This window comes from Leucoraja erinacea, chromosome 21 (assembly GCF_028641065.1).
Source record: "Leucoraja erinacea ecotype New England chromosome 21, Leri_hhj_1, whole genome shotgun sequence".
In the NCBI taxonomy this organism is placed as follows: Eukaryota; Metazoa; Chordata; class Chondrichthyes; order Rajiformes; family Rajidae; genus Leucoraja; species Leucoraja erinaceus.
In genome coordinates this window covers 19,010,955-19,037,296 of record NC_073397.1, presented here as the reverse complement: position 1 = coordinate 19,037,296, position 26,342 = coordinate 19,010,955, and the positions used below count along the sequence as shown (strand labels likewise).

Here is a 26,342-nt window from a genome sequence, read left to right as displayed (position 1 = left end):
AAATGACAAAAGCTAAAGGGGACAAAAGGGTGTCAGATAATGAGAGAAGAGTTAGAGTGAAATGTAAAGATGGAGGGAGGGATATGGGTGGAAGGGGACAACATGTGGGATGAAAGGGATTTGGGGGAAGAGTAGGAAGTAGGGGAAAGGAGCAAGTGAAATGTTCAATAAATCTATGTGGAAACAGGAACTACAGATGCTGGTTTACAAAAAAAAACAAATTGTTGAAGTAACTCAGCGGGTCAGGCAACATCTCTAGAGAACGTGGATAGGTGATGTTCTGGGTCGGGACCCCACTTCAGACTAATCTGGTTTATAGATTAGAACTCAACAGGAGGCAAATGAGTTAATTAAGAGGGGGGGAGGGGGGGGGGGGGGGGGGAAGGAGAGCATGAAAGAAAACTTGCGGGGAATATAAAAGCTGACTGTAAAAGTTTCTTTAGGTATGTAAAAAGGAAAAGATTAGTGAAGATGAATATATGTCCCTTACAGTCAGAGACAGGTGAATTTATAATGGGAAACAAGGAAATGGCAGAACAGTTAAACAAGTACTTTGGTTCTGTCTTCACTAAGGAAAACACAAACAATCTCCCGGAAATACTAGGGGCAGAGGATCAAGTGGGAGGGAGGAACTGAAGGGAATCCACATTAGTCAGAAAATTGTGTTAGGTAAACTGTTGGAATTGAAGGCAGATAAATTCCTAACGCCTGATGATCTGCATCCCAGAGTACTCAAGGAGGTGGCCCCAGAAATTGTGGATGCATTGGTGATAATTTTCCAATGTTCTATAGACTCTAGATCAGTTCCTGTGGACTGATATGTAGCCAATACAACTCCTCTTTTTAAGAAAGGAGGGAGAGAGAAAACGGGGAATTATAGACCAGTTAGCCTTACATCGGTAGTGGGGAAGATGCTTGAGTTGATTATTAAAGATGTTATAGCAGTGCATTTAGAAAGCAGTGACAGGATCGGTCAAAGTCAGCATGGATTAATGAAGGGGAAATCATGTTTGACTAAACTTCTGGAATTTTTTGAGGATGTAACAAGTAGAATGGATAATGGAGAGCCAGTGGATGTGGTGTGTCTTGACTTTCAAAAAGCCTTTGACAAGGTCCCACACAAGAGATTAGTGCGAAAAATTAGAGCACATAGTATTGGGGGTAGTGTATTGACATGGATGGAGAACTGGTTGGCAGACAGGAGACAAAGAATAGGAATTTATGGGTCCTTTTCAGAATGGCAGGCAGTGACTAGTGGAATGCCGCAAGGCTCGGTGCTGGGACCCTAGTTGTTTACAATATATATTGATGATTTAGATGAGGGAATTGAATGTAACATCTCTGAATTTGTGGATGACACAAAGCTGGGTGGCGGTGTGAGGTGCGAGGAGGATGCTATGAGGCTGCAGGGTCACTTGGATAGGTTGGGTGAGTGGGCAGACGCATGGCAGATGCAGTATAATGTTGATAAATGTGAGGTTATCCACTTTGATGGCAAGAACAGCAAGGCAGATTATTATCTGAATGGTGTCAGATTAGGAGGAGGTGCAACGAGCCCTAGGTGTACATCAGTCACTGAAAGCAAGCATGCAGGTACAGCAGGCAGTGAAGAAAGCTAATGGCATGTTGGCCTTCATAGCGAGAGGATTTGAGTTTAGGAGCAAGGAGGCCCCACTGCAATTGTACGGGGTCCTGGCGAGACCAAATCTGGAGTATTGTGTGCACTTTGTGTCTTCTAATTTGAGGAAGGACATTATTGCTATTGAGGAAGTGCAGTGTAGGTTCACGAGGTTAATTCCCGGGATGGCGGGACTGACATATGATGAAAGAATGTGTCGACAGGGCATGTATTCACTGGAATTTAGAAGGATGAGAGGGAATTTTATAAACATATAAAATTCTTAAGGGATTGGACAGGGTAGATGCAGGAAAAATGTTCCTGATGTTGGGGGAGTCCAGAACCAGGGATCACAGTTTAAAAATAAGGGGTAGGCCATTTAGGACTGAGACGAGGAAAAACTTTCTCACCCAGAGAGTTGTGAATTTGGGGAATTCTCTGCCACAGAAGGGAGTGGGCTCCAATTCACTGGATGTTTTCAATAGAGAGTTAGATTTAGCTCTTAGGGCTAAGGGAATCAAGGGATATGGGGAAAGAGCTGGAACGGGGTACTGATTTTGAATGATAAGCCATGATCATATTGAATGGCGGTGCTGGCTCGAAGGGCCGAATGGCCTACCCCTGCCCCTATTTTCGGTTTCTATCGCCCCCGAATCATTACCAGTCGAGTCCCCACCCACCATTGTCTCATCTTGAATGTCTCCTCTCAATTCTCTTCACCCATCCCCTCCTGTCCCTAATCTCCCCCTCTCCATCTAATTTACTTCCCACGCTATGACCCTATCCTCTCACAGCACCCCTCCTCCCTCTCTCCCACCCTCACTGAGCCAAGGCTGCTGGTGACTCTCCGGTTGTGTACTGACGGGGTCTCTCTCTCTCCCTCTATATATATATATATGTGCCTCCCACCGGCGGCAGCGCACGCAGAGGCGGCGAGACGCACCTCCCCGACGCCATACTGGGGTTATTGGTGGGGGAGGAGGAGAGGAGTCGTTCCGATCAGAGCAAAGCCCATCGAAACGGGGCTCCCCCCCTGCACCGCCCTCAGTCCAGTCGGTAAGTGACCTACAGCGGTGAAAGGTGGAGTAACACTGACCCACACACTCACCCCATATACAGGATGCCAATGGGTTTGGGGCGGGGACGACGAACGGGGTCTCACCTGCTACATTTTTATTAAATGCATTTAAATGCTAGCGGCAGCGATGATTGGGGTGAGTTGGGAGTTACAGGGGGTGCATGTAGGTTGAAGGGAGCTTTCCCTGAGGTTATCTAGGGTGGTGAACAGCAACCAGCTAGCGTTCAACCTGCTTCCGATACCGCAGTGCCTCTGCACCACTCAACTCGCTTGTTGAAACCTGCAGTTTCGGCTCTAAAATCCAGGGCACTCACTCGACAACATCACATCCACCGCTGCCACTCTCTCTCTATCTCTCTCTCCTCCAACAGCCTGCATTTAATCATACAATACTATTTGTTCGGACCTCGATACACATTTTTGTAAATTCTAAAACTTTGCCTTCCATTATTTGTACTGGCCCATATATGAAACCCTCCAGCAAATTTTCCAGACACTTAGCAAATCGATGCTTGTGGTATCTTGTATGGGAAGGAATTGATTGCTATATATTCTAGCATTGACTCAGATGCATTTCATTGGCTGTAAAACCCCTTGGGATGTCTGGAGGTTAGGCATTCACAGGGGGAATTCATTTTTCCTGCTGTAAACGCTGGACCTGCATAAAAGATCCCTCGCACATATCTTCAATGGACTGTGTTTGGTTACACTACAGCTATGATCTTTGCTACAGACCTTGTTTTGATTCACACTATTGTTGTTACCTGGTATTGTCTGAAGAAGGGTTCCGACCTGAAATGTCACCTATTTTTTTCTCCAGAGATTTATCTTCTGTCTATCTTTGGTGTAAACTAGCCTCTGCATTCCTTCCTGCACAATAATTTATTGTATGTTTGATTATTATATATTATTTTTGGTTTGGATATACAGCATGGAAACAGGCACTTTGGCCCGCAGAGTCCATGCCAACCATTGATCACCTGTTCACACTAGTTATTCCACTTTCTCATTCACTCCCTACCCGCTGGGGGCAATTTCACAGAGGCCAATTGAACTCTACAAACCCACATGCCATTTGAAACCGCACGCCATTTTGTGAGGAAACCCACGCGGTCAAAGGGAGAACGTGCAAACTCCACACAGACAGGATCGATCAGTGATCTCTGGCACCGTGAGGCAGCAACTTTACCATCCGCGACTCTGCTACCCTCATTAATAATAATAATAATAATAATAATACCTTTTATTTTCATTGCACGTCAGTGCAACGAGATTTAGTATGCAGCTTCCAACCGATGTAAGAGAAAAGTAAAATAAATAAATAAACTGTGTGGCGTGACCATCCGAGGGAGACAGTCCAGGGGGGGTGGGGGGCACTCAGCAGGGCCGGTCATAGCTCTGGGAATAAAGCTGTTTCTGAGTCTGGAGGTTTGGGTGTAGAAGGCCTTGTAACGTCTGCCGGAGGGAAATAGTTCAAACAGTCCGTTACAAGGGTGTGATGAGTCTTTATGGATGCTGACGGCCTTCTTGAGGCACCATGTGTGGTAGATGCCCTCCAAGGCTGGTAGCTGTGTCCCTAATTGTGGACGACGCGCTGAAGAGCTCTCCTCTCCGCCTCCGTGCAGCTGAGATACCACACAGAGATGCCATACGTTAATATGCTCTCTGTGGTGCAGCGGTAGAACGTTGTTAATCAGAAAGGAGTTTAGTTTAATTTAGGGATACAGCGGGGAAACAGGCCCTTCGACCCACCGGGTCCACATCAACCAGCGATCCCCGCATATTGACACTATCCTACACACACTAGGGACAATTATTACATTTACCAAGCCAATTAACTTACAAACCTGTCTTTGGAGTGCGTTTAAGAAGGAAGGTAGACCAAAGTGCTGGAGAAACTCAGCGGGTGCAGCAGCATCTATGGAGCAAAGGAAATAGGCAACGCTTCAGGCTGAAATCCTTTGGCCCGAAACGTTGCCTATTCCCCTATTTTTTTTGCTACATAGATGCTGCTGCACCCGCTGAGTTTCTCCAGCACTTTTGTCTACCGTCTTTGGAGTGTGGCAGGAAACCAAAGATCGCCAGAGTTATGCCAGAGAAGCTAGTTGAGGCAGGTACAGTAACAATATGTAAAACTAGTACATTTGGTCAGCATCAGTTAGTTGACGGGTGGATGGTATGAAAGGTTGTTGCAAGAGGCTACATATGACAATTAAAACACTCTCGACTCAATAGAATAAAAGCCCAGGCAAAGAGACCCAGGCCCAAAGATTTAGGGGCGGCACAGGGGCCCAGTAGTAGGGTTGCTGCCTTACGGCACTGGATCGAGCCTGACTCCAAAGACATAAAGGCTTGTATGTTAATTGGCTTTGGTAATATTGTAAATTGTCCTTGGTGTGCAGGAAAGTGCTGGTGTACGGGGGGATCGCTGGTCGGTGTGGACTTGGTGGGTCGAAGGGCCTGTTTCTGTGCTGTATCTCTAAAGCAAAGCATTTGGGCTCGCATCCTGATGAGAAAGACCCTCTGGTGTTACCTGAGGAAGTATAAAGGAAGGATTGCACCCTAAACATCTCCTATCCATTCTCTCCACAGATGCTGCGTGATCTGCAAAGTTCCTCCATCACTTTGTGTTTCCCTGTCCAACACTTTTCTTTCAACCAATGGTGAGAAAAATAAGATTATCTGGTAATTTCATTATTGCTGTTTATAGTTAATTACTGTCCCACTTTAGTTTGACCACTCTTCAAACATGCAGTCAGGTGTTTAGGGATGGTCTAAGGTCACAGAAAGTTCTACATCAACTCTCATGAATGCTGCATTTGTCAGATACCCTGGGGCATTCCAATCCATTGTCTGTGGTAACACCCAAACTGCTGTGTTCTGCAACTGCAGCAATGAGCATCGGCATTGAACAGGGGGCTGCCTTCTCTCCTGTGAGAGACATTTCCATTGCTTGGCTTATGCACATTAGTCGGGAGACCAAAACCTCAGTCTTAGCTCCTTGCTGATCTATAAGAGGCACTGCCTCAAACAGGGAGCCAGTATCATCAAGGACCCACACCATCCTGGCCACTCTTGCTATTGGGATGATGGTACAGGAGTCTGAAAACGGTGACCACATCTTCTAAAATACGTTCTTCCCAGCAACTGTCAGGCTCTTGAAGACTATAAACAATGGACTGTCGTTAGTTGCACTAAGGACTTCAGACTCTTGCATTAGTTTACCTTAGTTTAGTTTAAATACAACACGGAAACTGGTCTTTCAGCCCACTGAGCCCTCGCTGACCATCGATCACCTGCTCACACTAGTTCTATGTTATCCCACTTTCTTATCCACTCCCTTCACACTAGGGGCAATTTATAGTGTGCCAATTAACCTATAAACCTGCACGTCTTCGGGATGTGGGAGGAAATCCATACGATCACAGGGAGAACATGCAAACTCCACACAGACAGTATCCGAGGTCAGGATTAAACCTGTGTCTCTGGCGCTGTCAGTCAGCAGCTGCACCACTGTATTAAAATTGTGGGGGGGGGGGGGGGGATTGTTGATTTAATTATTTTTTTAATTATCTGTGGTACTGTTTTTGCAGGCTGTTATGCTACTGCAAATAAGAATTTAATTGTTCTTTTTTGTACATATGACAATTAAACACTCTTTGACTCTTGTTAGTGTTGTCAGCACTCTATACCTGCTACGACTGTATCCTGATGAGTTTGCTCCACTTTCTACATGTCCTGCAAAACCTCTTATGTTCAGACATAAATATAGCATCGGAGCACAGTGACTGACTCTTTGTGTGCTGGTCCTAGAAGAAGATGAATATAATTCAGTACAATTGTTCCCCTTTTCTAAATCTATATCCACTATCTGTTAGCTTGTGTATGACTTGTTTATACTTGTGTAAAACATGATCTGCATTAATTGGATAGCACACAAACAAAACCTTTTCTCTGGATGTCGGTACGTGCGACAATAATAAGCCAATACCAATTCCAATTGTGACACTGAAGCAGGCTTTTGATCAAACTATTGGTCTATGCTATTGTTTATGCTCCTCCTTCCCCCACATCAACAGTAAGTTTTAGACAAGCAAATCATTCTAGCTATAACAATGTAAAGTAATTAGTGAACTCAAAGTAGTGGTCACAGATTAGTCGTAAAGGTCTGGCAATTTAAACTGAGAGGAACAGCTTCTTGTAGAAGCAAGGAACTGCAGATGCTGATTTACAAAAAAAAAAGTGCTGGAGTAACTCAGTGGATCAGGAGGAATGGGTAGGTGACATTTTGGGTCAAGACCCTTCTTCATTGGAGTGTATTCACGGTTGTGAATGTTCATGGATGTGGATGGATGTCTACACAAGTTAATTGCATAGATTTTTGGGTGCTGAGGTGATCAGGAACGTGTGGTGCGATGAGAAAAGGGAATTAAGGTAAAAGCTATTATGTGATTAAATGATGAAGGAGGGTCAGCATTACAGGAATATCCACCTCTGATAGAATTTCAGAAGTTTATAAAATTATGAGAGACATAGATAGGGTAGACAGTCAGAACTTTTTTCTGTGGTGGAAATGCCAAAGACTAGAGGACATCGCTTTAAGGTGAGAGGGGCAAAGTTTAATGAAGATGTGCAGGGCTAGTTTTTTTTTACAGAGGGCGGTGAGTGACTGGAACTTGCTGCCAGGGGTGGTGGTGGAGGCAGATAGGATACTGGCATTTAAGAGGCCATAACGTCCCCATTTTTGTATATTTTTATTTAGTCATAGTGTTATGCAGTATGGAAACAAGCCCTTCGGACCAAGTTGCCCAAAATGACCAAGATTCCCCATGCACGTTAGTCTCGCCTGTCCGTGTTTGGCCCATATCCCTCTAAACTTTTCCTATCCTTGTACCTGTCCAAATATCTTTTAAATGTTGTTATAATACCTGGGCTCAACTATCTATTCCAGCAACTCATTCCATTTACTCACCACCTTATGTGTGGAAAAAGTTGCCCCTCAGGTTTCTATTAAATCTTTCCACTGTTACCTTAAACAATATATGTCCTGTTATTGATTCCCCTACTCTGGGTAAAATACTGTGTAATCACCCTATCTGTTCCCCTCGTGATTTTATGCACCTCAAGAAGATCACCCCTCAGATTCCTGCACTCCAAGGAATAAAGTCCTAGCCTGCCCAACCTCTCCCTATAGCCCACACCATCAAGTTCATCCCTTTTAATGTTTCCATTTATTTTCAGGGTTGGGAGTCATTGGCTATGTCTGATATGTCTCACAGACCTACGCAATTCTTTTGAGTCATTTATTTTTATTACTAATATAGGTCGCCGGATTGTTATCCCAGTAAAATAAAAAATTACAGAACATTATCCAGGCCATAACTCACTTGATTTGTATTTTCTCAAATCCTTTATGTACGTACACATTATTGATGATCTGCAAAGGCTTCTCTCTAAGATGGTGTCGACAACCAGTCCTGTCTGACGACTAACCCAGGTTAGCTCTATGTCAACTTGTTTAACTAAGTCTCATTTCACACTGCAGCTTTGACATTAACTGGCAAAGACCCAGTGACCATCAGACTATTGAAGCACCATGCACAACCCTAACTATAAGCTATAAAGTACTATCCATAAGCTAGGGTACTGTCTGATTCATCTCTACCCCATTGAGGACATTGGACTTTGTCTCTGGAACTGATGTGCTACAATGCTGAAAACTATTCTGCATTCTGTATCTTCCTCTTCCCGTAACCTATTGTACTTGAGTTTTACTTTTGACGATACAGTATGGAAACAGGCCCTTTGGCCGACTGAGTCCATGTTGACCGTTGATCACCCATTCACGCTAGTTCTATATTGTCCCAGTTTCTCATCCACTCCCTACGCACAAGGCAATATGTAGAAGCCAATCAACCTACAAACCTGAATGCCTTGTGGGAGGTAACCGGAGCACCCAGAGGAAATCCTAGTGGTCACGGGTAGAACATGCAAACTCCACACAGGCAGTATTCGAGGTAAGGATGGAACCTGGCTCCCTGGTGCTGTGGGGCAGTGGCTCTACCAGCTACACCGCGGTGCTGCCCAAACTAATTCATTGTTATCTTTTTTATGGTGTATCTGATCTGATTGGATAGCAGCTCAGTATGCGTGAAACATAAAACAAAACCACAACCCTATCTAGGCTTTGAACGTCAATGGACTTTGCGCTATGAGGGTTGCTCTATGTATTTTGGCTTGTACTATCATGATCTGGATTACCTGATTCATTGTATATTCATTTGTTGTATTGCTCCCTTTAACGTGCGTGTAAAGCTGCAGTAAGTAAGAATTTATTGTTACATAGGACAATTAAACTTTCTTGACCTATGACATTGTTTAGAGGCATTTTGATGGGTCTGTGTCATTCAATAAGTATAGCTTAGGAGTGCATTATTGACATAGGGACAGGGAATAAAAGGCATTTCATAACATAATCAAAAAAAGTTGGAGAAAAAAATGTGATAAATCCACGCGGAAATTTTTTTTTTTTGAATCGTCCAATGGAGACGATTTTCAAATCTAACGTTAAGTGTCAAGAGTGCTTTATTGTCATTTGTCCCAGACAGAATGAAGTTCTTTCTTGCAGCAGCACAACAGAATATGCAAACAAAGTACTCTATAAATAATAAAATAATAATGCTATATTTAAGTTAGATGTGGCCCTTGTGGCTAAGGGGATCAGGGGGTATGGAGAGAAGGCAGGTACGGGATACTGAGTTGGATGATCAGCCATGATCATATTGAATGGCGGTGCAGGCTCGAAGGGCCGAATGGCCTACTCCTGCACCTAATTTCTATGTTTTCTATGTTTCTAAGTGATAAAAGTTTATCTGTGTGTGTGTGAGTGTGTGCGTGCGTGTGTGCGTGTGTGTGTGGTCCAAGCAGTCCCTCCCCATCCTTTCTCCATAGAAACCCCACAGTAACTGCAAAGACCAGAGTGGTTCTACCTTGCCTTACGCCACTTGAAAGGCAATCTTGGCTCCCTCCCCTGAATGTTGGCTTTCTACGATGGTGGCACGCTATAATGGAATATTATTTTTTTCCCCTAAAATAAGTGAAATAATGTCAAACTACCATGTTTCGATTTGACGATTTTGGTTGTTATTCTAGGCAAATCGATGATCTATTCAGTTACACATCTCCACATACAGTAACCACTTTGCTCTGAACCTCCCCCTTGTAAACCATTGTTGTAAATGTTGGCATCTTTCTATTGCATTTCCTTTATTAATGGCTGTTATTTATAGATAAGTATTTTATTAGGCTGATCTTGCTTCTGGGAGCTCCCTCGTTAGCTTCTCTTTCTCCAAATTCTTCTATGGCACCTTGCCAGCAACTGCAAAGTGACCTCTTTATCCTTCAGGGATGTGAGATGTTCATTTAACTTCTGCCAATTCCATTAGCATGCTTCTCTTAATCTATTTCTTTATGTATCACGTTGGGATGTTATGTTACAGTTGTACAAGATGTTGGTAAAGCCACATTTGGGGTATATTGTTCAGTTTTGTTCAAGGTGCTATTGGGAAGATGTTGTTAAGCAGGAAAGAGAAAAGATTTACGCGGATGTTGGCAAGAAAGTGATGTTTAAGAGGCTGTTACGTCCTGATCAAGGTCCTGCGCTGTAGAGCATTATTCCACGGAGCGTAGGATAAGCGGTGATCTGATAAACGTGTACAAAATCATGAGAAGAATAGGTAGAGGAGATGCACAGAGTATTGTACCCAGAGTAGGGAAATTAAGAAGCAACAGACAAATGTTTAAGATGAGAGGGGAAAGATTTAATAAGAACATGAGGGACAACCTTTTCACACACAGAGTGGGAGGTATAAGGAATGAGCTGCCTGAGAAGGTAGTTGAGGCAGATGCTATAACAACATTCAATACAAAAGTTTAGAGGTTTTGTGGGCAGGTGGGACTAAAGTAGATGAGGCAGCTTGTTCGGCATGGTCAAGTTTTTTAGTTTAGAGATGCAGCGTGGAAACAGGTCCTTCAGCCCATTGAGTTGGTGCAGACCAACAATCACCTGTACACTAGTTCTATCTCACACATTAGGTATCATTTACAGAAGCCAATTAACCTACAAAGCTGCACGTCTTTGGAATGTGGGAGGAAACTGGAGCACCCGTAAAAAAACCCACGTGGTCACAGGGAGAATATACAAACTCCACACAGACATCACCTGCAGTCGGGTCTTTGGCGCTGCAAGGCAGAGACCCAACCCTACTGTTGTGCCGCTCTAAGTTTGGCACCTCTGTTATTCAGATAGATTTCCGAAGAGTATTTCATAAAGTCCTTCAAAACTGCAAGCATAGGCTAAAAGGAAATTATAACAAAATATTAGCAGGAGACTGAGGGTCAAGATAACGTAAAGGAAGTCAAACTGGCAGGATTAGCTTGAAACTCTCTCTTCTCCCCTTCCCTATCAGGTTAGAGGTACAGAGGTGTGAAAACGCACACCTCCAGATTCAGGGACAGTTTCTTCCCAACTGTTATCAGGCCACTGAACCATCCTATCACCAACTACTGTAGAAAGTGGTCCTGACCACTCATCTATCTCGTTGGAGAATCTCAGGCTATCTTTAATCAGACTTTACTGGACTTTATCTTGCACTAAACGTTAGTTCCTTTATCCTGTATCTGTACACTATGGGCGGTTTGATTTAATCATGTATAGTTTTTCCGCTGGTTGGATAGCATGCAACAAAAAAGCTTGAAATTAACCTAAACTAAACTGGGGAAATTACAAGAGATATCTTGCGACAGTGACTAAAACTGAGCACCTGTTGTTTTGTGTTTCCAACAGTAATCTTTCTCCACAGCCCAGGTGGAAGGATGTCACTTGTCTGGTCGGTTTGATTGTAATCATGTATAGTTTTTCCGCTGGTTGGATAGCATGCAACAAAAAAGCTTGAAATTAACCTAAACTAAACTGGGGAAATTACAAGAGATGATGTATGACTCAACGACAGTGACTAACTGAGCAACCTGTTGTTTTGTTGTTTCCAACAGTAATCCCTCCTTCTCTCCACAGCCCAGGTGAAGGATTTCATTTTGTTTTTCTGACTCTCTAACCTTTCAGCTCAGTCAACCGTGATGGGATGAGTAATCCCTCCTTCTCTCCACAGCCCAGGTGGAAGGATGTCCATTTTGTCTGCTGACTCTCCTGTTTCAGCTCAGTCACCGTGATGGGATGAGTGATTAAAGTTCATTATTCTGTGCCCCACAGCCAGCTACTTGGGGACAGAGGAAAGCAGCCGCCACATTCCCCAGTACAAGGTCAGAGACATCCTATTCCCACTCCCTCATTGCAAGCGCGGGGGTCATTGAGTTGGGAAAGAGTGGAGACTGGGGTCTACGAGGATGTCGCCAGGACTCTAGGGTCTGAGCTACAGGGAGAGGTTGGGCAGGCTAGGACTTTATCCCTTGGAGCGTAGGAGGCTGCGGAGTGATCTTACAGAGGTGTATAAAATCATGAGTTCAGTTTAGTTTATTCTCATGTGTTCCGAGGTAGTCAAAGGCTTTTGTTGCATGCTAACCATTCAGCGGGAAGACAATCCATGATTTCAATCGAGCCATTCACAGGGTACAGATACGTAAGGGAATGAAGTTTAATGTGAGATAAAGCCAGTAAAGTCCGATCAAAGATAGTCCAAGGGTCATCGATGAGGTAGATAGTAGTTTAGGAATGCGGTTGGTGATAGGATGGTTCAGTCCCTGAATTTGGAGGTATTTGGAGGTGTGTGTTTTCACACTTCAGTACCTTGTGCCTGAAGAGGAGGAGAGAAGAGAGAGTTTCAAGCTAATCCTGCCAGTTTGACATTTTGTGGACCAATGGGCCTGCTCTATATGTTCTATATGTGTTTTGTATTTATTTTGGAATGTTCATGAGTTGAACCAACAACACCTCTGTGACTAAAGCTAAATGGGCCAAAATGAGCCAACATTCCAAGATATTAATAATCAGACCAGTGCAGAGCTTGCACTGTAAATGTATAAGGCATTGTGAGCTTTAGGCCGTTGCTGCCTCTGCAGTAAGTCGTAATGTCATTTGTACAGCCTCCCACATAATGCTGTAATAAGATGCTTACTCATCAAGTACAAAGCTGTACCAAGTGCGCTAAGACAGTTAAATTACATTAAGAATTTAAATTTACAACTTTAAATACCAGAACTGGAGAGTGGTGGGCGGTGTGTGAATATTTAATTGTAGTCCAAAGTCACTGGTAACAGGGCAAACCATTTCCAATGTGGCACTGTGGCGCAACTGGTAGAGCCGCTGACTCGCATCGCCAGAGACCCGGGTTCGATCCTGATCTCAGGTGCTGTCCATGTGGAGTTTGCACGTTCTCCCTGTAACTGCATTGGTTTCCTCTGGGTGCTCCAATTTCCCCCACATCCCATATGTTTAGTGAATGGATATGAAACTAGTGTGAATGGGTGGTCGATGGTCGGCATTGACACAGTGGGCTGAAGGGCCTGTTTCCATGCTGCTTCTTTCAATCAATTCAATCATGCAGTGTCTACATACATCTGTGATTGTGATTAATTTGAATCCTGAGACATTGCACCAAGATCAGGATTGAAGATTGCAATATTTGTCACTCTGCTTGTTCTCATAAATTATAGAAGCATAATTATGCCATTCGAGTCAACTCCGCCATTCATTCACAGCTGATTTGTATTTCCCTCTCAATTCAATTCTCCTGCCTTAAAAATAGGTTTGGCTTCCGGAACTGCCTGTGACAATGAATTCCACAGATTCACCACCCTTTGGCTACAGATATTCCTCCTCGTCTCCTTTCAAAATGTTCGTCATTTTATTCTGAGTCTATGCCCTCTGGTTCTAGACTCTCCCACTAGTGGAAATATTCTCTACATCCACACTCTCCAGGTCTAATAGAAGGGACCCTCTCTTTCTAACATTAGAGGCAAATCTAGCCTTCATGCACCACACTCATTGCAAACTATGCTACAAATTACGCAGGTAGCAAACACAGCACTGAATCAACATGCTCAATCCTTTCATCCCCCATGGGTGCTGAAAGCAGACAACCCCATCTCAGCTGAGAAGCTTGTTTTAACATGTACATTTACTCTTGGGTATGTCTGGTAACAGCCAACTTCCTGCGGGACTGTGGTTATATTCCCTTAACAGGAGGGACATTTTAGAACTCCAGGCTGCAGTCGGCGACAGTCAACATGAGGACGATGGATTGTCTTTGTCAGCCCAACACCAGGGGCTAAGGTCGGGAGAAAAGCACGAGCCTTGGTAAGGTGAATTAACATTATATGTGCTCTGCAGCAAATGGTTGACAGATGTGACCAGGTGCAGTTCCTTCTCGTCTAATGATACAGCTCAGAGGAAGGCCATTCAGCCCATTGAACCTCTGCTCGCTGCTTGTAAAAGTGATCCAATAGCATTAATACCCTCCATTGAGCCAGAGAAAATCATATCCAAGTTTGTCCAATCTCTCCTTATAAGTAGTAATCTCTAATCTAGGCAGCATCCTGGCTAACCTCTTCTGCACCCTCTCAAAAGCCTCCACATCCTTCCTGTAATGGGGTGACCAGGCATTTAAGAGACTTTTGGATATTTCAGGGAATGGAGAGATATAGATTATATGTAGGCGATAAGGTTTAGTCTTGGCATCATGTGCTGGAAGCAACTGCAGATGCTGGTTTATACCAAAGATAGTCACAAACTGGTGGAGTAACTCAGCAGGTCAAGCAGCGTCTCTGGAGAAATGGAATAGGCGATGTTTCGGGTCTGAAGAAGGGCTCCGACCCGAAACGTCGCCTATTCCTTTTCTCCAGAGATGCTGCCTGACTCGCAGAGGTACTCCAGCATTTTGTGTTAATCCGGTCTTGGCATTATGCTCACCACTGGCATTGTGGGCTGATGGGGCTGTTCCTAAGCTGTACTGTTCTATGTATTCGCTGTAAACAGTACTCCAAATGCAGCCGAACCAGTCCTGTAAAGCTGCAACATGACTTCCTGACTATTATACTCAACGCGCTGATTGATGAAGACAGGCACACTACGTGTCATTATTGCCATCCTATCTACTTTTATCACCGCTTTCGGGTAATATGTAAAACTATGAGAATCCTACAGGGTAGGAAGCTAGAGTCTTTTTTATCAAATACAAGCGGGCATATCTTTGAGGTGAGAGGGGCAAAGTATAAAGGAGACGTGTGGGACAGTTTTTTTTTACACTGAGGGTGGTGAGTCCCTGGAATGCGCGGCCATGTCTATTGGTGTCGGCAAATACGATAATGGCATTTAAGTTCAAGTTCAAGTTCAAGTGAGTTTATTGTCAGATGTCCCTGTATAGGACAATGAAATTCTTGCTTTGCTTCAGCACACAGAACATAGTAGGCATTTACTACAAAACAGATCAGTGTGTCCATATACCATAATATAAATATATACACACATGAATTAATAAACTGATAAAGTGCAAATAACATGAAAATGGGTTATTAATAATCAGAGTTTTGTCCGAGCCAGGTTTAATAGCCTAATGGCTGTGGGGAAGCAGCTATTCCTGAACCTGGTTGTTGCAGTCTTCAGGCTCCTGTACCTTCTACCTGAAGGTAGCAGGGAGATGAGTGTGTGGCCAGGGTGGTGTGGGTCTTTGATGATACTGCCAGCCTTTTTGAGGCAGCGACTGTGATAAATCCCCTCGATGGAAGGAAGGTCAGAGCCAATGATGGACTGGGCAGTGTTTACTACTTTTTGTAGTCTTTTCCTCTCCAGGGCGCTTAAATTGCCGAACCAAGCCATGATGCAACCGGTCAGCATGCTCTCTACTGTGCACCTGTAGAAGTTAGAGAGAGTCTTCCTTGACAAACCGTGACAAGGAGGCTTTTGGTTGGGCACATGGATATGCAAGGAATGGTGGGTTATGGATCATGTACAGGCAGATGAGGTTAGATTAACTTGGCATAATGTTCGGTCGGCACAAACATTGTGGGCCGAGGGGCTTGTTGCTATGCTGTACAGTTTTATGTTGCAAGAGAAAGTGATAGGGTCGAGGAGAGAATATCTGGTAACACAAGGACTCTCAAGCAAGGGCAATAACTGAGCTGAATGTAAATTGTCTAATCTATTACCAGCAACTCAAAGCGCAGGAGTAATTCAGTGGGTCAGGCAACATCTGTGGAGGATGTGGATATGCAACATTTTGGGTCAGGCACATAGTTATTTTATATTTCTAAGGGCAGCACAGTGGAACAGCGGATAGAGATGCTGCCTCACTGTGACAGAGACCTGGGCTTGATCCTGCGTATGGATGCTGTCTGCGTGGAGTTTGCACATTTTCCGTTACCACAAGGGTTTCCTGGGGCTCCTGTTTCATCCTACATCCCGAAGACAAGCGGGTTTGTAGTTTAAATAGCTTCTGTAAATTGCCCCTCGCATATAGGAAGTGGCTGAGAAAGTGGGATAACATAGAACTAGAGTAAACGGTTGATCGATGGTCAATGTGGGCCGAAGGGCCTGTTTCCATGTTGTATCTTTAAACTTAACTAAACATTCACAATTGGTATCTGTTGTCATTATTAGTACCAACATTTGTTGAGAGGGATACCTCTAGTTTCCCTCTCCCATGACTCTTGGTTTGAAGAAAGGTCTCGACCCGAAATGTCACCTATTCCTTTTCTCCAAAGAGTGTAAACCAGCATCAGCAGTTCCTTCCTGCACACTTGACTGTCCATTCACAGTTACCTCTGAGAGTGTGATCAGAGGCTTCCTGTCCTTTAATATTTATTCTGCAAAGGGTGGGATTCATTGCAAAGTGGACTGATGTGTAAGGATGAGATGTTGGGGAAGCCAAATGAGGCAGGTGGGACTAGTGTAGATGGGAACATGTTGGTCACTTTGGGCAAGTTTGGCCGAAGGGCCTGTTTCCATGCTGTGTGACTCCGTGAATATCTTACTGAACCAGACTCTGCTTTATTCTGGAGCACCGTACTTATAAAGACACAGTTTTACTCAATCTGGCCTAAAGGGAGAAGGGAAAGAGATTTATCAGTGCATGAATTATGTGATCTGGCTTGGGTGATTCTGGTCTGAGTGATTGGGTGTTTCTGTTGCCTGGTAACAAGAGGCTGTTGACTGTGTTTTGTTCACCTCCTGCCAGTCACTCAGCACTGGGGTAAATGTTTGCAATTCTAAAAGGGAGTTGGCAGCATTCCTGCTGGTATTCAACTTGCACTAAAGCGATTGCAGTCGGTTCAATTTAGAAAGGCGTCTAATCTTTGTAGATATTTCACTTCTTTTAAACATTGGAAATAAATACATTCCATGGCAGTTACATTTTAAATGGACACTGAGCTTGGAACTGCTGAATCATCGAAGCTTCCATCTCGGGCGAAGGTGATGTGGTCTCTGGTTTACTTTAGAGATACAGAACGGAATCAGGCCCCTCGGCCCACTGAGTCCACACCGACCGGCAAACATCCTGTACACTAGCACTAACCCACACACTAGGGGCAATTTACAATTTTGCAGAAGCCAATTAACCTACAAACCTGTGTGTCTTTGGAATGTGGGAGCACCCAGAGATTGTGGTCTACAGTGCATTCAGAAAGTATTCAGACCCCTTCACTTTTTCCACATTTTGTTACATTACAGCCTTATTCTAAAAATGATTAAATTCAAGTCTTTTCAACATGGATCTTCTGCTTTTCCAGGTTGCCTGGAAGTTCCCAGCAGTGAGCCCCATGTCAGGATCAGGAAGAAGACCACCAGCACGGAGGTACACTGCTCCACCACTACTGCTCATCACTTATGCTTCAATGAAGTGGGCAGTCTGAGGCTGCCCTGATGGAGATCGAAAGAATTTGGCAGAGTAGATGCTGAGACAACATGTTTAATTGCAAGAGATGCCAGGTGGAACAGTGATGCAGTGGGTAGTGCTACTACCCAACCGCCCAGAGACCCGGGTTCAATCCTGAGCTTGGGTATAGACTTTGGCGATACAGCGTGAAAACGCCCACCCGAGTCTGCGCCAACCAGCGATCACCCCGTACATTAGCAGTAACCTACACACTTGGGACAATGTACAGAAACCAATTAACCCACAAACCTGTGTGTCTTTGGAGTGTGGGCGGAAACCAAAGCACCCATAGAAAATGCAAGCAGTCACAGAGAGAACGTACAAATTCTATACGGACAGCACCCGTAGTCATTGAACCAGGGCCACTGGTGTTGTAAGGCAGCAACTCTACCGCTGTGCTACTGTGCCAGCCTGAATGATACTTTATCATATCAGGCTCCAATGGTACTTTATTGTCATGTGTACCAAGGTACACTGAAATATCTTTTTTGCATACAATTCAGTTAAAATGTAGATCTGATCATTGAGTTTGCAGATGGCATGGAAGTTGGCAAGATTGTGGATGGGGGAAAAGATTGTGAAATGGTAAGATAGCCCATAGATCAGTTACAGATATTGGCAGAGAATTGGCAGATGGAGTTTAACCCAATCATGTTTGAGGTGTCGGGTGGGGATATGACAGATACCTGTAGAGCGATCACATGAACAGTCACTTGTCAGTGTGGATGGGAAGAGATGGTGTTGGCAGCTTCAAGAGTGTTTAATTGCCATACGTACCTAAATAAAACAAATAAATTGGTACTTGCAGCAGCACAATATGTAAGTAAACGCAGAACTCAGTAGAAAACATTAAACCAACAAAAAGTTCAATAAATTAAAACAAAACCCAATTTAGTGCAAAGACAAAACAAAGCCTGAAGTCCTTAGCTTTTTGGGGTGAAATAGCTATTTGAACAAGTAACTGCAGATGCTGGAATCTTAAGCAAAATACAAAGTGCTGAAGGAACAGCGGGTCAGGCAGCGTCTGTGCAGGGAATGGTCAGATGACCCGTCTTCAGTTTGAAGTGGAGTCCCGAACTGAAATATTGACTGTCCACTTCCCTCCAGAGATGCTGTCTGACCCGCAGTTGCTGGAGGAACTCGGTGGGTCAGGCAGCATCTGTGGGGGGAAATGTAGAAGAAACTTGCTCTAGAATAGCTACAGCTTGACATTCCGCCCAGCCTCCCTACATCCAGGAGACACAAGAGATGACGCGGCCTGCGGAGTCCACGCCGACTGTTGATCAGCTGTTCACACTCATTCTATGTTGCCCCACTTTCTCATCCACTCCTACAAATCAAGTGCAATTTACAGAGGGCTAATTAAATTGCAAACCCTCATGTTTTTGGGGTGTGGAAGGAAACTGGAGCAGCCAGTGGGAGAATGTGCAAAGTCCACACGGACATCAGCTGAGCTGAGGATCTAGACCGGAGTGGAGGTTAGGTTGGGTTTGGTGTCCGTGCAGAAACTGGATGATCTGTGTGGACGGCAAGTGGGTTTGACTGAGCTTCTGACGCCTTCTCTCCCCTGCATGCAGTCGGGGCCTCCATGGAAGGACTGGCTTCTCCTCCCTGTTCAAGTCGGCGCTGAGCCCGAGTGCAGGGCGGCAGGAGATGCAGCCGCTGCTGACGCGGCCCAGACGGACCTCCCCGCCGGTCGGACGGCTTGAAGCCTGCGCCAACTCCTCGCTCAGCAGCAGCAGCAACTCCGGCTCCTACAAAGGGAGTGACAGCAGCCCCACACCCAGGTAACCCAGGGAGATGACAGCCCACCCACACATCCATCCACCCATCCGCCCACCAAGCCCAGCCGCCCACCCACCCATCGCTTGGCCTGGTGGAATGGTTGATGGAATTTAATACAGAGAAATGCGAGATGTTGCATTTTTGGGAATCTAACATGGGCATGACCTACACGGTGAATGGTAGGGCTCTGTGGAGTGGTGTAGAACAAAGGGATCTAGGAGTGCAGGTATATGTTTCCTTGAAAGTGGCGTCACAGGTAGATAGGGTGGTCAAAAAGGCTTTTGGCACTTCGGCTTTTGTCAGTCAGAGTATTGAGTTGGGACATTATATTACAGTTGTACAACATGTTGGTGAGGCTGCACTTGGAGTATTGTGTTTAGTTTTGGTAACATTGCTATAGGAAGGGTGCTCCTCAGATGGAAAGAGTGCAGAGAACATTTCCGAGGATGTTGTTGGGATGTGAGGGCCTGAGATAGGGAGAGGTTGAGCAGGCTAAGGCTTTATTCCTTGGAGAGCAGAGGCTGAGGGAGATCATGAGGGTGAATGCACAGAGTCTTTTACCCAGGGTAGGGGAATCACAACCCAAAGGAAATGGGTTTGTGAGAGGTGGGAAGATTTAATATGAACCTGAGGGGCAACCTTTTTCACACATCGGGGGGTAGGTATATGGAATGAGCTGCCAGAGGAGGTAGTTGAGGCAGGTACTATAACAGCAGTTGAAAGACATTTGGACTGCTGGATGGATAGAAAAGGTTTAGAGAAATATGGGCCAAAGGCAGACAAATGGCACGAGAATTGATGGGACATTTTGGTCAACATGGATGAGTTGGGCCGAAGTGCTTGTTTCCATGATGTACGATTCTATGACTCTGCTTTTCATTGAGGTTGTTTGAGAGTAAAATAATCTATCCGGCCCTTGCTCTGTTAACCTTAATGGAATCTTTCAATGCATAGATAAGGCGTCCAATTCAGAAGTACTTCTATGTCTGAAAGGTAGACAAAAATGCTGGAGAAACTCAGCGGGTGAGGCAGCATCTAAGGAACGAAGGAATAGGCGATGTTTTGGGTCGAGAACCTTCTTCTGTAAAATACTTGGCATTGCCTCACAGCTCCAACGATGCAGGTTCACTCCTGAACCCGGATGCTGACTGTGCAGAGTTTGCACGTTCTCCCTGTGACTGCATGGATACCCTCTAGGTGCATTGGTTTCCTCCCACGTCCCGAAGTCATGAGGATATAAGTTAATTGGCTGTTGTAAGTTTCCCCCAGTGTTTCGGTGACGGGGAGTTGATAGGAATGTGGAGAGAATGGGTTAGAGGGGAAATTAGGACCAGGGAGCTAGCATCGACTTGTTGGTCCGGAATTACTTCCTTCTCTGCTTGAGATAGAGAAACGATCTTTGGAAACGGTAGACATTCAGAACTTTCATCCCAGGCTGGAAATGTCAAATACTAGAGGGTGTAGCTTTATGGTGTGAGGGGCAAAGTTGAAAGTAGATGTGCTGGCAAGTTGTTTACCCAGAGGTGCTGGTGCCTGGAATGCACTGTCGGGTGGTGGTGGAGGTAGACAAAATAGTGGCATTTAAGAGGCTTTTCAATTGGCCCAAGGGTATGCAGGGAATGGAGGGAGATGGGTGACGTGCAGGCAGATGAGATGAGTTTAACTTGTACATTGTGTGTGTTATGCATGACTTCTCCATTCTGCCTCCCGTTCTCTAAGTCGTTTGGTTGTGAACTCCCTCTGCAGACGTTCCAGCAAGTATTCCTCGTGCAGCGAGAACCATGGCATCAAGCCCCCGACCCCTGAGCAGTACCTGACCCCACTGCAGCAGAAGGAGGTGTCCATCCGACACCTTAGAGCAAAGCTAAAGGAGACGGAGGAAAAGCTGGATGAGAGGTAGGGTTGTGTGTGGGAGAAGGGAGGATGGAGATGGGTGGTGCAGGGGACAGCCAAGGGCAGGTCATCACTCACTCATGGCTGGTCAATTTAGGTTTATGTTTATTATTGTCACATGTACCGAGATACAGGGAGAAGCTTTGTTTGCATGCTGTCCAAACAGATCAGATAATACTGTTCATACCTCTCCCTATAACTCGAGCCCACAAGCCTTGGTAATATTCTGGTGAATCTCTCTTGCACCCTTTCCAAATTAAGAACTTTCTTCGTATAGCGGGGCGACCAGAACTACACTCAGTACTCCAAGTGTGGTCTCATCAACGACTTGTACATCCCAACTTTTGCATTCAAGCACCAGACACCCGGGCAGGTTCCTGACTATGGGTGCTGTCTGTACAGAGTATGTATGCTCTCCCTGAGAGGCTGTGTCCCATGGGTTTTCTCTGGGTGCTCCAGTTTCCTCTTATATTCCAAAGACGTACTGGTTTGTAGGTTAATTTGCTTTGGTAAAAAGTGTTCCTAGTCATAAGGCCATAAGTGATAGAAGCAGAATTAGGCCATTTGGCCCATCAAGTCTACTCCGTCATTCAATCATGGCTGATCCATCTCCCCCTCCTAACCTCATTCTCCTGCCTTCTCCCCATAAACCCTGACACCCGTACTAATCAAGAATTAAATTAACCTATTGGGGATCGTGTTTCCACAGGGCGACCGAGGTGGAAGACCTGAAGCTACAGCTGTCCAGGATGCAGGAGGACTGGATTGAGGAGGAATGCCACCGGGTGGAGGCTCAGCTCTCACTGAAGGAGGCCAGGAAGGAGATCAAGCAGCTGAAGCAGGTGATCGACACGGTAAAGAACAACCTGGTGGAGAAGGACAAGGGCATCCAGAAGTACTTCATCGACATCAACATCCAGAACCGCAAGCTGGAGACGTTGCTGCAGAACATGGAGGTGGCTCAGGACGGGACATCTCGGTCGGCCTCCGCCTCCCCCGCCAGGTCGCTTACCCGAAGCTCCACCTACACCAAGCTGAGCGAGCCTGCGGCCATCCTGCAGGGGGCCCAGGGGAGTCCCGTCCCCCACCACAGCTCCCTCGCGTCCGGGATTGACCGGGCCATCGAGGGACCCAGCTTCACCGCGAGGCCAAGGCCGTCGTTGGGCCGTAAGGCCAACGGGGGGGGTTCCCAAGCTGGGACCCCCAGGGTCAACATACGGGACCAGAGCGTTCAGACGGACCACCTTCCCCACAGTCCAGAGTCAGAAACGGCGACGGAGAAGGTGTTGGGATCTGGTGCTTCAAGCCCCAGTGGTGTCGGACCAGAAGGGGAGCCACCAGGGTCATTCCTCGACCTACAGACTCGCTTGATGCTCAGCAGCGACCCAGATGAGGGGAGCATGGATGGCCGGTCAATTGCGGAGATGTTGTCCGAGACCACCAGTCAGGGAGAGGCGGAGGATGCCTCAGACCAGTTGAGTCACTGGAGCCGTTACTACATGGTGGACCTGCTGGCAGTGATAGTGCCAGCCTTGCCCACCCTGGCCTGGATCATCCACACCCAGCGAGGCCGCTCCCAACCCCTCTACAACCTGGGCGTGCTGCTGCGCAGTTGCTGCGTCATTGCCCTGCATTCCCTGCGCCGGCTGAACACCAATGCATCTTCGCCGCACTTTCCCGATCTCCCATCCTAGCCCCCACTCCATCTCCATCCAAACATTGCCCATCTCAGTCGCTCAACACATCCCTCATATCCCCTCCATCATAGAGTTATCACCCATTCCATCCATCCCACTCCCCCATTCCTGATCGATGGGCTGAATTGCCTAATTCTGCTTCTATATCTTATGAACTCATGGTCCCCATCCCTACCCTCTTCCCATTGTTTATCGTGGAACCAAATCCACTCTTTGTGTTCCTTCTCCATCAAAGCCCACCAACCCATTCCACCACATCCCCCTCCTTTCCAATTCCCATTCCTACCTTCTTCCACCAGTGTCCATTTCAGATCCTCAATGCACCCCTCTCGTCCCTTCTCCCACATAGACGCCCTCCATTCCATCCTGCCCCAATCCCACCCCACCCTTCATCCAACATTTACCATCCTGCCTTCTCCACCAACTTGTGTCCAAGTCCATCGATGAACCACCACAATCCTAGACCCCAGTCCAATCCAAAAACTCATCCTTGTCTCCAACATGAACCGCCCGCCCCAACACCATCCTGTCCTCTCCCACTCCTCCTTCGATTATCTCCCAGTGAGATGCAAAGTTGTATCATTCTCACCCACTGATCAGGCTCTTGGTATCAATGTCAACACATCATCGATACACCCAAATATATATTAATATATATATAAAAATTATAGACAGAGATTAATAAATAATCTAAGTGAATGTTTAAAAGCCAGGACCTTGTAAATCCATCGCATGCCTGTACAGTGCATCAGAAGACTCTGTCTATCATTTCCATCACAGTTCAAAGACTATATATTTGTGTTATTATTTAAAGACAAAGTATTACAGCAAGTTTTATTAGACTCTGGTCAGTAGCAGCTACAAAGCACAGCCTTCACTTCATTCATGCAGTTCATCATTTGCTGTTCTGGTTCGCACTCGGCTCGTATAGATCTACAACAGTCGCTTGTAACCATGGCTCTGATTGATATATAATAGCAGTAAGTAGTCTACTAGCCTGTCCACCTCCCTCCTCTTTATGTGGTGATAGCCTTATTTATTGTATTCACTCCCCATTTATTTATCTATTTATTTATTTATTTATTTAATTCCATGCCTGTTTTTGAACTGTTACCTATGAGATGTGTTTGCACTGATCAATGTTTGCTATACCATTTCTTGAAAATGGAAATGGAGGAGGTTATTGTTCCCAGATTAGTATAGTTTAGAGATACAGTACGGAAATAGTCTCTTCGGCCCACCGAGTCTGCGGCAACCAGCGATCCCCTGTACCCTAGCACTATCCCAGTCAAAAGACGGGCAAAAAAAAAAATCTAAAGGACAACATGAATGAATTTTGAGTAGATTCAGGGTGTCTTCACCAAAGGGTTCAGGAAAGGAAAAATATTTCAAATATACAAGACCATATATTGTTTTTACAGTAACTTGTTTGTGCAGTGAATCCTCTTATTTAGGTATAGACATTTCCAAAATGTTCTTTATAAATCAGAGAGAAATCAATGCACTACGGTTTAAAATTTGTGCATTTTCTACATTTTAACTACTACGGGGTCACGTTTTTAATACTTCCTGTAGGATGTGTACACCTTGTTTGGGGGGGATGGGTGAACTCCAAGGTGCCCCTGGCTGGTGGTGATGATAATGGACCTCTCTGATCCATTGGCAGTCCAAGTGACAAAGATGCCAACTGATGGGGTGTTGACCTACTTCTTTGTGATGGAGCATTGGTACATGTCCAGCTCGGGGGCAAGTGGACGACGGGTCCATCGATGTTTAATGTGTTCCTGCTAGAGAAACCTCATGACTTGTCTCCTGTGGGACCTCTGCTCAAGTGCGTACTTTGTGAGGACCTCCCTTCAACTTTGTCCCAGATCGGCTCTGTGTTCATGCATAGAATACAGGCCAGAAAAGAGCAGTGGTTATCTCATTCAATTATGTATTTGTTCTGTGTGGCTGTTTGGGTTTTGTGCGGCGTGTGTGTGTGTGTGCACGTGCCTGCGTGTTTCTATGTCTGTGCACACAAAACACAGGTAACACTGAGCCCCTTGCTCCATGATTGGTGGTTGAGGGGCTTTGGCACTGTTTTGGTTTATCACATGTACCACTCACTCTGTAGCTCTGAACTGTTCATGAAATAAACACATGAAACCTCTGGCCGCATGTCTAAATGAAAAATCACTAAAGCATGTAAAACGTTGTCAGCAAAGATTAGAATCATCAGTTCATAAGTTGTAGGAGCAGAATTAGGCTATTCGGCCCACCAAGTCTACTCCGCCATTCAATCATGGCTGATCTATCTTCCCTTCTCAACCCCATTCTCTTGCCTTCCCCCTGTAACCCCTGACACCTGTACTGATGAAGAATCTATCAATCTCCACCTTAAAAATATCCATCGACTTGCCTCCACAGCCGTCTTTGGCAATGAATTCCACATCAGTCTGAAAATGAGTCCAGCCCCAAAACATCTATCCCTGTTCGCCAGAGATGCTGCCTGACCTGTTGAGTTACTCCAACACTTTGTGTTCTTTCCAATTCTCATCTTGACCGGGGTGTCAATAGGTGTGTCATCTGCTTCCACAGACCAACAAAGGTAGTGGGGTGGAGTTGTTGTAGCACATTACTCTACATCAGCTTATAGTTTGACCCTGAGTCACCATGCTGAAAATAATGGTGCAACCACCTCGGGGTTTGTACGATGTAAGGTGATTCTTATGGCGAACATTTGTGCTTTTATTAGTTACATTCCAAAAGATGGTGAGAAGAACATTGAAGCGGCATTTCACACGTTGAGAACCTTTACCCAGAGTAGGAAAGGATCAGGAACCATATGCAGATGATGGACAATACTACTGCTCAGTTGGTGTTGGATGAGGTGAGCGATTTCACCCTGACTTGATGCTAGCGTGGACAAAATTAAAACTTGGTTATATCCCTCTCCAGTGATCCCAGCAGTTAAATATTAGGGAGCATCTCTCAGCTTACCAGGTGGGAATTCCAAAAAAACACTTTAATATTAGTGTAGATTAGGTGTGGACACGGGCCCTACAGCCCACTGCACCCGCACTGACCAACAATCACCCTTACACTAAGTTCTATTCTACACACTAGGGACAATTCACATAAGGTAATTAACTAACTAACCTGCACGTCTTTGGATTGTGGGAGGAAACCAAAGCCCCCGGAGGAACCCCACGTAATCACAGAGTGAACGTACAAACTCCGTACAGACAGCACCAAAGGGTCTCTGGCGTTGTGAGGCAGCAGTTCTTTCACTGAGCCACTGTACTGTCATAATTGGCCTATTGCTTGGCTCCAACTGCTGGGCAGTCTGTGACTAATTGTCATGCAATGTCCTATTTAAGCTCATGTTGAGGGTCTTTGGTTTA

General features: G+C 45.4%; 1 protein-coding gene across 6 annotated transcripts; it reads left to right on the top strand.

The window, feature by feature from the left end:
- The first annotated feature begins 2,506 nt into the window (after positions 1 to 2,506).
- LOC129707338 (syntaphilin-like) lies at positions 2,507 to 25,110 on the top strand. 6 transcript variants are annotated; one of them, XM_055652294.1, is made up of 8 exons: positions 2,507 to 2,674; positions 5,289 to 5,359; positions 11,864 to 12,014; positions 13,894 to 14,007; positions 17,436 to 17,500; positions 19,159 to 19,368; positions 21,113 to 21,262; positions 21,969 to 25,110. In XM_055652294.1, the coding sequence occupies exons 5-8, from the start codon at positions 17,466 to 17,468 to the stop codon at positions 22,951 to 22,953; spliced, it is 1,380 nt and encodes a 459-aa protein (XP_055508269.1). In that variant the 5' UTR covers positions 2,507 to 2,674; positions 5,289 to 5,359; positions 11,864 to 12,014; positions 13,894 to 14,007; positions 17,436 to 17,465; the 3' UTR covers positions 22,954 to 25,110. The 6 variants fall into 6 exon arrangements, with proteins under 6 accessions (XP_055508269.1, XP_055508270.1, XP_055508271.1 ...); XM_055652295.1 differs by having other exon boundaries at positions 13,894 to 14,012; XM_055652296.1 differs by having other exon boundaries at positions 11,842 to 12,014.
- Positions 25,111 to 26,342: the final 1,232 nt, after the last annotated feature.